Source organism: Callithrix jacchus, chromosome 16 (assembly GCF_049354715.1).
Source record: "Callithrix jacchus isolate 240 chromosome 16, calJac240_pri, whole genome shotgun sequence".
Taxonomy (NCBI): Eukaryota; Metazoa; Chordata; class Mammalia; order Primates; family Cebidae; genus Callithrix; species Callithrix jacchus.
The window spans coordinates 25896286-25908576 of NC_133517.1; the positions used below are offsets into that span (position 1 = coordinate 25896286).

Genomic DNA, 12291 nt, shown 5'->3' on the forward strand with positions numbered 1-12291 from the left:
CCATGTTGGCCAGGCTGTTCTCGAACTCCTGACCTCAAGTGATCTACCACCCTCGGCCTTCCAAAGTGCTGGGTAACAGGCATGAACCACTGAGCCCAGCTAGCATCAGCATTTTAAAAAGCTTATTTACAAAATAAAGACTACATAGAGTAATCAACAGAAGAGAAAAAGAGTTCGTATTCAGTCAGATTAATAAGTTTAAAGGATACAATATAAAGTAAGGCAAAGAGCTCTTTAGACAAGTGAATCAATAATAGTGAATTCATAAGTATAGGTCTTTTGAGGAAGTCATAAAATTACTACAGAGATCTGAAAATATTAGTTAACTTGAAATAAGAATATAATAAAGAAATCCTACACAAGTATTCATACGTTTTGTATTACTGTTGCAGTCACTTTGAACAAAGAATTATATAAAGGAAACGCTAGGCTGAATGAAATTTGAAAAGGACCTTTTCCTACTTATTGTAACAATAAGACCAGCTAGTATAAACAATCTTAAGAACAGAAATACTTGCCAACTCAGGATTTGACCTGATACTGCACTTCTTTCAATACGTGAAGATGTTTTTAGCATCAACAGTTTGAGTGAGAATATTAAAAAAAGAACCACTTAGTGAGTGGGTACAGCAGTACTCCAGAGCGGCAGCTAAGGTGGGCCCACGCTGTGAATCACCCACTGCACAGTGTGTCCTTAATCATCACATACACTTTCGGATGGCATCTCCAAATTAAGATGAAGTCAGGAAATTCGAGACAGGGAGAGTGGGCTAAGGCAGCAGCATCTGGTGATGACACCTACAGGGCCACCGGAGAGTCTGCGACACGAAAGAGCCCATTCAGGGCTTGGGTTGTAGCATCTAAACCTCTCCATCTGCCACTTGTTCCTTAGCATTTTATTTTTAGAATGTGTATACACGTAGAATACACTTCATGTGCTGGATTCAAAATAAGTTGAATCTCAAACTTCTCATGATCTTTGACTTTTCAGATGGTCATGGAGAAAATGGACAAAACGAAGTTGGCTAGGATGCAACAGGGTGAGGCAATGTGTCACCTTAAAACACAATCTACATTATAACACAAAGGACAGATTGTAGAGGGGATGGATGCTCCATCTCCATGATGTGATTATTTCACACTGCATGCCTGTATCAAAACACCTCATGTACCCCATAAATATATACACCTACTACGTACCCACAAAAATTAAAAATAATTTTAAAAAACCACAACAATCTCAATGAAAATAGTTGCCATTTAAGTACCTTCCAGCTGTATCATTTTCATGAATCTGAATCAATTTATCATGAGATAATAACTGCCATACCGATAATCATAATAACTTATTGGCCTTTTGGCTAAGAAGCAATGATTTTTATATACTTTAAATATAGGATCAAAATGATCATTCATTTGAGATCAGTATCTGAAGATGCCCCTTTTTCCATGCTTGGAAACATATTTCCAAGCTTAAACACACAGGCATCTCTAAAAAACTACCCAGTCACTCTCATCCCCATCTGATATAATATAGTTTTATTTGATCCACTTCAGCCAAGACAATGTGTGTGTGTGTGTGTGTTTATGAAGTGGGAGCGGGTAGGGGTGAGGGGAGGTAGGAAGAGAGACCCAGAAGACAGTCATTTACCTATAGACTTTGGCAGCAGGTTTTTGACAAATTCCGTGTGGTCCCCAACATGCAAGATGCTATATACACTTTTGTTCATCAGCTCTTCTTGGTTATACCTTAGATACTGTGTCACATTCTCTGACACAAACACAACATTGCCTTCCAGGTTCACTACAAAGAAGAACCCATCAAGGGCCTAGGAGAAAAAGTACAAATTGTGTTAGAAAGGATGCAAAGTAAAATCACATGCAATTGTTAAGAAGGCAATGATCTCTTTAAGGGAAACAATTCACACATGGATAGAAAAGAGATCTTTCTCAGCCCTCTCCAGTTTTCAGAAACAACACATTTTCTCTTGGTGAAACAAATTATTACATCTCAGTAAGTGGGAGAGTGAGCCTATATTAGGGTTTCTTGTCACAAACTAAATGACCAACAGTAACTTCCTTAATTTGTCAGGAGATAATTGCCATCAAGTAAAAGTGTGCAGGCATTCATCTGTATTTTCGAAATGAGATTGATGTACTCCACCAGGCCAAGAACAACTTTTATGTCACCGACCTAATGCATGGTAATTCTGATCTATAATTTCTCATGTTATACAATGAGAGAAAGAAGTCATTGAAAATTTTTCCCTAGTTTAAGGATAATTACCAGGGAGAACTTCCCAAATTTTACCACCTAGCTGTCATAGATTATATGAAAAGCATCACAGATAATGTCAGACCTTTAAAGAAACATCAATCCTTTATTATTTGGTGTATATGGGAAAGGGTCTGGGAAGTGTCTCTGAAGTGGTGAATTCACGTTCATGGGGACCTCAGCATTGCCCTGACCTTAGAAGGGCACTAATTATGCCAAATTATTCTATGTTACTTTTTCTCCAAATTAAGACACAGGTTCCTAAATTACTTAAATGACAGTAGCATGCTTCCGGCAACGAGTTCACAACCTCACTCTTTGTTGTCATCCCAATGGAGGTGAGGGAAGGAGATAAAGAATCTAGGATCATTTTAGGAGGTGAAGATAATAATAGAGGCTGTGGAGCATGTTCACTGTGCCTTACACATACTTTCTGGAAGGAATGTTTTATCTTTCCCAATTTATAGAGGAGGAAACTGAGGCTCAAAGAGGTTAATATTTCAGAAGTAGTCAGTGGTAGTAGAGCTTGAATTTGAATCCAGAAGGATCCGATTCCAAAGCTCTTGCTTTGATGACCATTCAGTATAGTCCTCTACTCCAATATTCACCCCAATCCATTTCCCATCATGTTTACCTTGGTGATGGAAATGTTGGGGGTTCAGTGAGTTTCTCCTGGTTACATTACCCCATTTTTCTCATTTTAATCCTTGCTTATAAAAGCTCTGTTTTATGGATCAGGTGAGTGATCAGGACTGAAAGCTTTAGATTGATTCATCATACCCGGAACCAGGGCCACATGGTCTAGTCAGTTTAGGCCACTCAGTTTCTTTATGATATGTATTTATTACAATTTTTTTTTTTGGAGACAAGGTCTTGCTCTGCGTCCAGCCTGAAGTGCAGAGGCAAAATCATAACTCATTGTAGCCTTGAACTCCTGGGCTCAAGCTATCCTCCCACCTCAGCCTCCTGAGTAGCTAGGATCACAGGTATGCACCACCACAACCAAATATTTTTTATTTTTTGACACAGGGTCTCACTCTGTTGCCTAGGCTGGGGTGCAGTGCTATGATCACAGTTCACTGCAGCCTGCGCGTCCTGGGCCCAAGAGATCCTCCCACCTCAGCCTCCCAAGTAGCTGGGACCACAGGCATGTACCACCATGTCTAATTTTTAAATTTTTGTAATGATGGGGTCTCCTCCGTATGTTGCCCAAGCTGGTCTTGAACTCCTGGGTTCAAATGTTCTTCCTGTCTCAGCCTCACAAAGGGATAAAATTATAGGCATGAGCCACTGTGCCAGGCCTTCTAAATTTTTTAGAGCCGGGAACTCACTATGTCATCTAGGCTGGTCTCAAACTCCTGGCCTCAAGTGATCCTCCCACCATTCTGTAATCCCAAAGTGCTAGGATTACAGGCATGAGCTACTATGCCAGCATGTTTCTTACTATTTTTAACAGGAATATCACATGTATATACATATATAACAATGAATTTGGTGGATGGGACCTAAAGTGTTTACTTTTTCCCTAGTTTGTTTTTTCCTTAAGTTATTATTCAACAGGCTCTTATTTTATGAATTCTTTGAAAATATTTAATCTTTAGTTCAATTTTAATTACAAAACTAAGTGCTTTCTCAAATTAGAACTGACCATAAAAGGCACCAGAAAAAAGTTCACTCTTTCTCCCTTTAATATGACACCATTTGGTTTTTAAGCTTTTCTGAAAACATTCTATCAGGTTTTCTCAATGCTATGAACCACATGCAGGACAAAGCAAGACTATATGTAAATAAGTAGCGTTTCATAATACATGGTACTAACCTTGAGAATTGTGTGCGAGTGTGTGCACCCAGGAAGTTAGGTGATAAGTTATGTGCCCAGTGTCCCTTTTCAACTCACTGCTCTGGATACACTTTTGATAGGGATTTTCATAATTATATTATCTATGGTTCATTTTTTAAAAGTACACGTTGCTTCCTACTGTATATACCACACTAAAAAGACTGACTTGAGGCATAATAAAACTGAAAGATGAAATTGTTTCATTTCAAAAATTTGTATTTTTTTAAGGCTCACTATGATATGCTCTGATGAAAAAAGCTGACATTTGATTTTGTTGCCTAGCAACCACTATGCTATGATGTAAGCATGAGTGTGCATCTAAGCCTAGGAACAGCTCCATGAGAACATGTTCTCTCTGTTTAAATTATTACACATAAACAGGGATAAAGATTTAAATTCACACTGTAAGTCACTAGATTTAAGAATTAACTCCTCTAATGCATTTAACACTCAAGTTCTGCTACACAGGTTCTTGCTCAATGCACTAAATTCTCAGAAGATTATTTTGAACCACAAAAATATTGGTTTGATTTTATGATATCAGGTCTAATAGCAATCTGATTTCTACAATTAAAAATATTAACTCAGTCTCAAAGGGCCTGAGTCCCAGCTTTGTGGTTACTCCCAACGTTTCTATTTAGAAGTCTCAGAAGTCTTCCCAGGAGTTTCCACTCTAATGTTCTCCCCCACCCCAAGATACATAGGTATAAAGAAATTTCCCAACTGTAATAATTTTGTGTACGTAATTTTCAAATCAGTTTCTAATTTGTAATTCAAACATTTTTCCAAAAGAAATTATGCACTTTCTTTCATTTAATTCTAAATTGTCCACCAAGTTATAGTTTTCATAATCTCGTTCTAAGAACTGAGAGGGAAGTAGCACTCTCTGGCCTTCCACTGCCTGGCTGACTATGGAAAATTGGGTTAAGTGTGTTTTTGCTTTTCTCCTGGAAGGTGAGGTTGAATGTTTTCAAGCCAGTGATTCAAGAGGAGATAAGCAAGGGACAACACTGGGCCATTTAAAGCCTTTTGGTTGGCCAGCAGGTCCAGCCCTAGGAAATGAAGTTTGTCATTTCTAAATACAAAGACTGGGTGAGATAATCTTTAAATCTTTATTGTGTGTCCCCTCCCGTCTGCCCCCCTCCCCCAATTTTATGGTAGATTTTCAGAGAACTAGATTTTCTGAAAATAAAAATCACTTTATGCATCAACTGAAAAAAAGAGGAGATAAGGGGGACTATTGGTTATCTTTGTTTTAAAAATCCAAAGTATTGTCTGCTGCAGCAAGCCAGCTGATTCTACAATGGCAGTGCTGCAAAGCTTCTGGCCATGCAGTCTTTTCAACCTCATCATATCATCAGCCAAGGAAATTATCCTGAGAACTGACATAATTTATGTCTCAGAGTTCCTCTCTTTCTCGTTATACATTCACTGACATTTTTTTCCCTCATCTTACCATAGCCTACATCTTGAATTTTAATTTTGGAACAGGTACAGCAAAGCACTTGGAGTTTAGTACTAGTTAATAAAATAGAAAAACTGTACTTTACAAATTCTAGACATTAGCTGGTCATAAAGCTTCCTAAAGTTAATAAAGAATAGGTAGTTAAGACCAACCTTATGCTTCTCTTAAAAGTTCCTTTTGCCTATAATTTGTTTTCTTCCTTATGAGATAAATAAACTAGTTTGAAATAGTATAATAGAAAGTATAAAGCTTATTTAATTTCAAACATACATATAGTAGCAGCAGGAGCCAGAACATACATAATTAGTAAGCTCAAGAGGTCCATAGTACTAGTACTAGTATACTTAAGGATTCTCCTTAAATTATATTCACCTGAAATTAAACGTAATAATGTGAGGATCAACACAACTGTAAAATACAGCACTAAAATGAAGATGTGCTACCTCAAGCATCATAGGCCCCAGCGCATCCTTGTCGATGACACCCTGCCCTGTAGAGGATACATCTGACTTCTGCACTTCATCTATGTTGGCAGCTGCTGCTTTCTCTGCAATAAACATAAATGTGAATTAAATGGCAGTGCTATTTCAAGGACAGAATGACACTGAAATATTTTTATTGTAATGATTTTTAAAAATCTCTAGTGGAATCAGATGCGGCTACAAAAGAGAGTACATCCCTGTTGCCCCTAAATGGGAGAAACTGCTGGAAGCAGAAGCCAGAACATTAACTTTTCACCTCTAGAACCTGTGGCTCAGATCCCCTTTCAGGCTGCTCAGAAAATGAGTTTAGAGGTTTCATGATAGTCCCCAACAGGCATTTTTTTCTAGATTATGAAACTGCTATATCCTATGGCATAATTAGTTTCTACTCAAGAGATTCACCAAACTAGAATAAAGGAGGGTCTGTTGTTCAGAATTCAGTAGCATAATCAGAGATATATTTGCACACATTTGAAGAAGTAACAAGGAGTCCTAACCTGCTATGGCTGCCCCCATGGGACACTCTGCAATGTCTGCCTGGACTTTTTTACTGTTCCGCTTGTGCTTACATTCCCACTTAAAGTGGCCAGAAAGATTTGGTTCCTGACTTGTTCAAAGTGCTTCTCCATCTAAGAGGGAAGAAGCACCCTACCAGGTACTTGGGGAATTTCAGTGGCTGCCCTTTGATCTAGCAAAGAGGTGCACAGTGTGTGCTCCTGAATGGAAATGTGCAAGGCAGATTTCAGGCTCATGAAGACAGGAAGGCCCTGGAAGACATTCCATCACAGAATGAGAATGTTTTGTGAAAAAGCTCACAGAAGAAAAAGATGCACATTTATCGATATATGTGTGAATGAGTTACTTCAAGAACACCAAAAAAGTTCAAAGCATAACAGATACATATCAACAACTTGCTAGAAAACAACACAAAACTACGTGACAATTATTTGTTCCTGAATAAATTATATCCTTGTTTACACTGCATGTTATCATTGTAATTAAATGTAGAAATAAAAAACAGGAAATCAATTTACCACACAGAATTAACCTGCTTTCAGAACCTTAATAATTTTTTTTGCCAAAAATATTTTATGCGGTGTGTTGAAAATCTGTAAACCCTAGTTTATAGCTGAGAACCTAGAAAATAATCAGGAATTATGTGGGTCCTCCCAATCTTGGCCATTCCCATGACAAAAAGCTTCCAGAGAGCGTGTTATCAGTGGAAGGGGAAGACGACCCGTGCAGTTCAAGCTCAAACTCAGCCACTTAGAAGTATGGCTTCAAGCAAGTTGTTTCAATTTACCTGTCTTCTTTATATCATGGACCGAGCCAAAGTAAATAGAGTGACATGTGAAACACTCTTTAAAAATAACAAAGTAGTTTAAAAATGCATCTTAATACTAGCACATCTGTATTAATTAGTTCCTTGAGTTCCATACATAGTAATTCCTTTGCAGAGCTTACCTTAGGCAGACTGTATCTGCTTTATCAACTCTAATATATTCCTGATTCACCTCCTTATATCAAAAGAATTGTGACTGCCTATAGAGATATGACTTGTCTGGTGGCCTTTATGACTCAATATTGGCAGATTTGTCAGTCCTTGCTTGGTTTCTGGCTTTGCTGCCTTCCCAGGCTCCTCACTGCTGGTTCCTGCACACTTGCTCTGTCTGCGGGTTTGGTCTCATCCCAAATCCTCAGCCAGTCCCTTCTGAGGCAGCAAACACCTCAGGGTCTCCAGCCACAGGATTGGCTTGGCCAATTATTGCATGTGACTGCCCCACCCCCTTTTCCTGAAATATTTTTCATTGTCAAATAGACTCACAGTAAAATAAATATGCACTGGAGCATACTTTTTAGTTTTTTGGGCAGTTCACTCTGTAAGGCTATCAATTTCTCCTCAGCTCCTGCTCACTTTTCTACCCACCAGTACAGGAACAGGATTCACACTGCTACCTGCTGCTTCATCTAACTTTCAGAGGCCATCTTGCTACAGGAGCTATGCTGGGTATTCCTTGAGGACCACCATCCACACCACACTCTGGGGTCTTCCTGAATGAGGATAGGGTGTGTACCTCTCTTAACAGTCCTTGTCATAGAGGTCTCAGGGTGCCTCAGACCTAAGGATCCCTATGTTTCATGAATACTAAATCTCAAGGCCCATATAAAAGATGTCATAATTTATGTGGTCCTACTAGATTCCTATTTCTTTATTGTCTTCAGTGTGGCAGCAGTCCACGTGCAGGAGCAATGTGCTGACGTTCCACAGACTGAGTGATCTTCAGCCTTTCCTTTGCCTAACTATTCACAGTGTCGCATTCTCCCAACAGGCATCACATTCTCCCATCTTTCAGTAGTAGCAGTGATTCTCAAAATGCAGTGGCAAACATAAGACAGCATCCCTGGAGGGGGTTTATCAGAATGTGCACTGGAAACACACGAGCAGCTTGAAAGGCCTGCTTTGCTGAGATTCTGATACATCTTCCTAAGGGGATATCCCCATTCTCTTGCCTCCTGCAGCACACAGTCCACAAAAGAGTAGGCTATCCCACTTAAAGGTAAGCTTTGTGAACTGTGTCTGGATGGTGAATAGCACTGTTCCTATTTCAGACCAGGTTTTCAATGCATCTATGGGGGCTAACTGACAGGCTAGACCCACCACCAGTACTTTCTCCCAGAGGCATGGGAGCAAGTGGAGTCAAGGGTGTGTGGAAAGAGAAAGTAATTTTCCCCTTTACCCTCAGTGAACCTCCAGGGTGCAGGGGGAGGATAGAATGGGTGGGCAGGGTCAAGTAATATGGGGAAAAGGGTTCTAAAAACTGGTATTAAATAACAATCTTATCTTGCTATAGTCAGTAAGTTTCAAGGCATTTCATATTCTCTCCAGATCCCAAGTGCCATTATTCCACTGTTAACAACTGGTGGTTTTATTCTTTTTAAGAATGAATTTAGTTTAGATTAATGTTGTGGGGGAGAGAGAGAGGAAACAACAGCTGCCACTCACAAAGGCAACCCTGCACCTACCGCTGATCACTAGAAAACATCAGGCTATTTGGCAAATGAGATTCTGATGTCACAATAAGAATGAATTATTGTTTTTGATGGTATCTATACTAATGCTGCATTTTTGGGCAAAATAAATAAAATATGCTGCAAAATAAATAAAAAATGCTGCATTTTTGGGCAAAATAATGTTTGTGACAGTAACCCATTTCTGGTCTTTTGAAGATAGTAAGTGGGCCTTGTGAGATGTTTATATTGCCAGGGTATGATCTTTTTGAGGATCTAAATTCCACCATCAACATTCTGTGTGATACAAAAAACTTAGATAACTCCATCAGGCAGGTTCCTCAACACTGGTAACTTCATGCGTAGGTATTCTAAATTCTAGCAACGTGCTCAGGCAAAGAATTTTAGACTTTTGTCAGAGGTTATGTAGAATCAAGATCAAATCTGTACAGCATTTTATATTTAGGAATTTACAGATCAGATGTAATTTGGAGTAAGGGCCTAAAATTTAAATTAGCTGATTTAGATCTCACAGAACATGTGTTTGAGGGACAACTGAAGGAAAACCTGGATAAAAATAATTATTACCCTGAAACTTTATAAATGTAAAACATGCACTTTTACTCTTTATAATATTCAACTGATAAAAATATTTAAGAGAAATAAAGCAGCAGCTAATACCAGTAACAAAGAATGAGTGGCCTATGTAAGCCCACATGAGGGAATGGAACAGTGACACTGGGAATGGGCACAGTAGCCTAGGTCTGTGTGTCTGTTTTGTGGCCTGCACTGTATGTGCTGGGGAAGCAAAGTGAAAAATCCTCCTCCGTGGATAGCTCACAGTCTATCCAGGAGGGCCAAACTATTACAACCCAACCAAATGAGCACAACATGTGGCTAAATGGCAAGCCCTCAGTTCAAAAAGGGATGGAAATTGCTGGACATAGCTGAAAGTATTTAACATACGATGTAATCGAATTGGATTCTGCAGGATATGCAAGTGGACAGCAACAAGGAAACAGGTGGGGACAGACGTGTGGCTGGCATCGGGCCACTACAAAATCTCAGCCTGGCTTGAAAGCCCATGGGAAGGAATGCTGGCAAAACACTGATCTAAGCTGCAACTCTAGCAATCTCAGACGGAAAATAAAACAACAGTGTTCACAAGATCAACCGAAAGTTATATTGGTGGAAATTGTGATTTGAAAGAAAATTCCAAACGAGTTGATAGGTTAATTGCAAGAGAAGTTTTAAAAAGTGTTGCAATATTTACACAAATGCTCTTTATATATATTAAGATAATGGAAAATTTTTATGCTGCATGAGGTAAGTAAATAAAAGAAATAAAAGGTAAATAATTCAGAGCTTCTTACTCGTCTTCAAAAGAATGTGTGAAATAAAAGCATTTTCTAGCTAATTTGTCATTTGTTCTTTAATTCTGTATTGAATTTGTGCTTTCACCATTTCTCAATATTAAAAACAATAATTTCAAGTGACAGAAAACACCTAGAAATATGGCTTTACCAATGTAATTGAAATCTAAATTAAACTGGCCCTAACTTTATGTTATTTGGGTACTTTTCACAAAGTAATTACTACCTCTGTTCACTGTTCAGTTGAGCCTTGAAATTACACAGGAGGAGGAAGAAGGAGAGAAGGAGGAGGAAGAAGAAAAGGATTCCTTTGAGAGATACTATTATGTTCACCGGACATATACTGCTATCTTGACAGAGCATTTCAGTAACGAGTATGCTATTTTTATGTACCAGATAAAAATAAGCTTAAATCCTTAGATATTTATACTTCTGTAAGTACAGCATTACTATACTAAAACACACTATTTAATATTTTTAAATAAGGCAGTTTTCTCAGCGGTCACAAACTATATTTACTTTTCTATATTCTGCATCCATTAACCATAAAAATATATTCTGTTACAAAAATATCCTTCAGTAAACTCAACAGTAGAGAGCTCGTCTCAGAGTTTCATATGATCAAAACCTTATGAAATCTCATTATTACAGATGGAACTCTTTTTAAATCAGAGAAAGAGATGATAAAATCAAATTTTCAGAGCATACTAAAAGATTTCTTTCTAAGCCCTGACTTATTTCTTCCTGAGTTTTTCTTTATATTTTATTAAAAAAATTTTTTTGGAGAGACAGGGTTTCACTCTGTTGCCCAGGCTGGTCTTGAACTCGTGGGCTCAAGCAATCCTCTCCCCTTGGCCTCCCAGAGTGCTGAGATTATAGGCGTGAACCACCATATGCCCAGTCCCCAAAGTTACTCTTCTTAGATAAAGAACATGACCTAAGAAAGTAACAATGAAAATAATAAATCTATCCTTCTCTTCCTCACTCCCCAAAAGACTTTAAAAAATCATAAAGTAGCTCTGATCATTTTTTAAAAAGTATTTTTTAGACCTGATCAGCAGGAAGTAGCTATGATCTTTTTAATAGTGCCCAGTTTTACAAATGCAAAACCTGATTGGAGAGATCGTCCAAGGATGCCTCTATAATCTTTTTCTGACTCTCCTTTTCCTCCTGGGCGGCTGCTTGGAGAGCAATCCCTCAAGGTCCCCTTCTCCATTTGCCCGCACTCTAGAAATCCAATACCAATTAATTAGATTTCTACTTTCAAAGCGAAGAACAAAACCCCATCTCTTCAGGGACCATGTTAAGATGAGTCATACCACAAATTGGGGAAAAATCATTAATATTATATTCCATACGTTTTTTTATAAGTAATTATTATTCATGCTTTCTCAGAACAAAAGAAAAGGTCAACAGGGTAGAATTTGATTCTAGAAATATAAGTAATTTGAAAATACAAGGAAAAAAATATTTATTTTTGAAGCAGCTGTATTAAATTGCTCATTGGCATGTACAGACAAAATTAGTTATTTGTTTATTTTTAGAGACAGGGTCCCACTATGTTACCAGGCTAGAATACAGTGGTCATTCACAGGTGTGATCACAGCATACTACAGCCTTGAACTTTTGGGCTAAGTAATCCTTCTGCCTCAGCCTCCCAAGTAGCTGAGATTACTGGCACACGCCACTGTGCTCAGCTCCAGGCATAAACTGAAAGTAAACTTCCAGTCTTCTGATGAGAACAGTAATACATTAGAAACCAATCCTAGCCAAAAAATAATTTATTTTTAAAAGAGTACAACTAAATATTTTTAAATTATCAAGTGATTTTTTTTTAAAAAAGGCCT

The 12291-nt window shown here is 38.2% G+C and overlaps 1 protein-coding gene across 28 annotated transcripts in view; it reads right to left on the reverse strand.

Annotated features, from left to right (window-relative positions):
* NCOA2 (nuclear receptor coactivator 2) overlaps nucleotides 1-12291 on the reverse strand; it is a 368943-nt gene that overhangs the window by 56898 nt on the left and 299754 nt on the right. For 26 of the 28 annotated variants that reach the window (XM_078352611.1, XM_035276632.3, XM_078352609.1 and 23 more), the window contains 2 exons: nucleotides 6024-6127; nucleotides 1652-1829 (listed from right to left, as the gene is read on the reverse strand). In XM_078352611.1, coding sequence (XP_078208737.1) covers nucleotides 1652-1829; nucleotides 6024-6127 — 282 coding nt within the window. The remainder of the gene's footprint in view (nucleotides 1-1651; nucleotides 1830-6023; nucleotides 6128-12291) is intronic. The other 2 variants (XM_078352627.1, XM_078352626.1) reach the window with 1 other exon arrangement.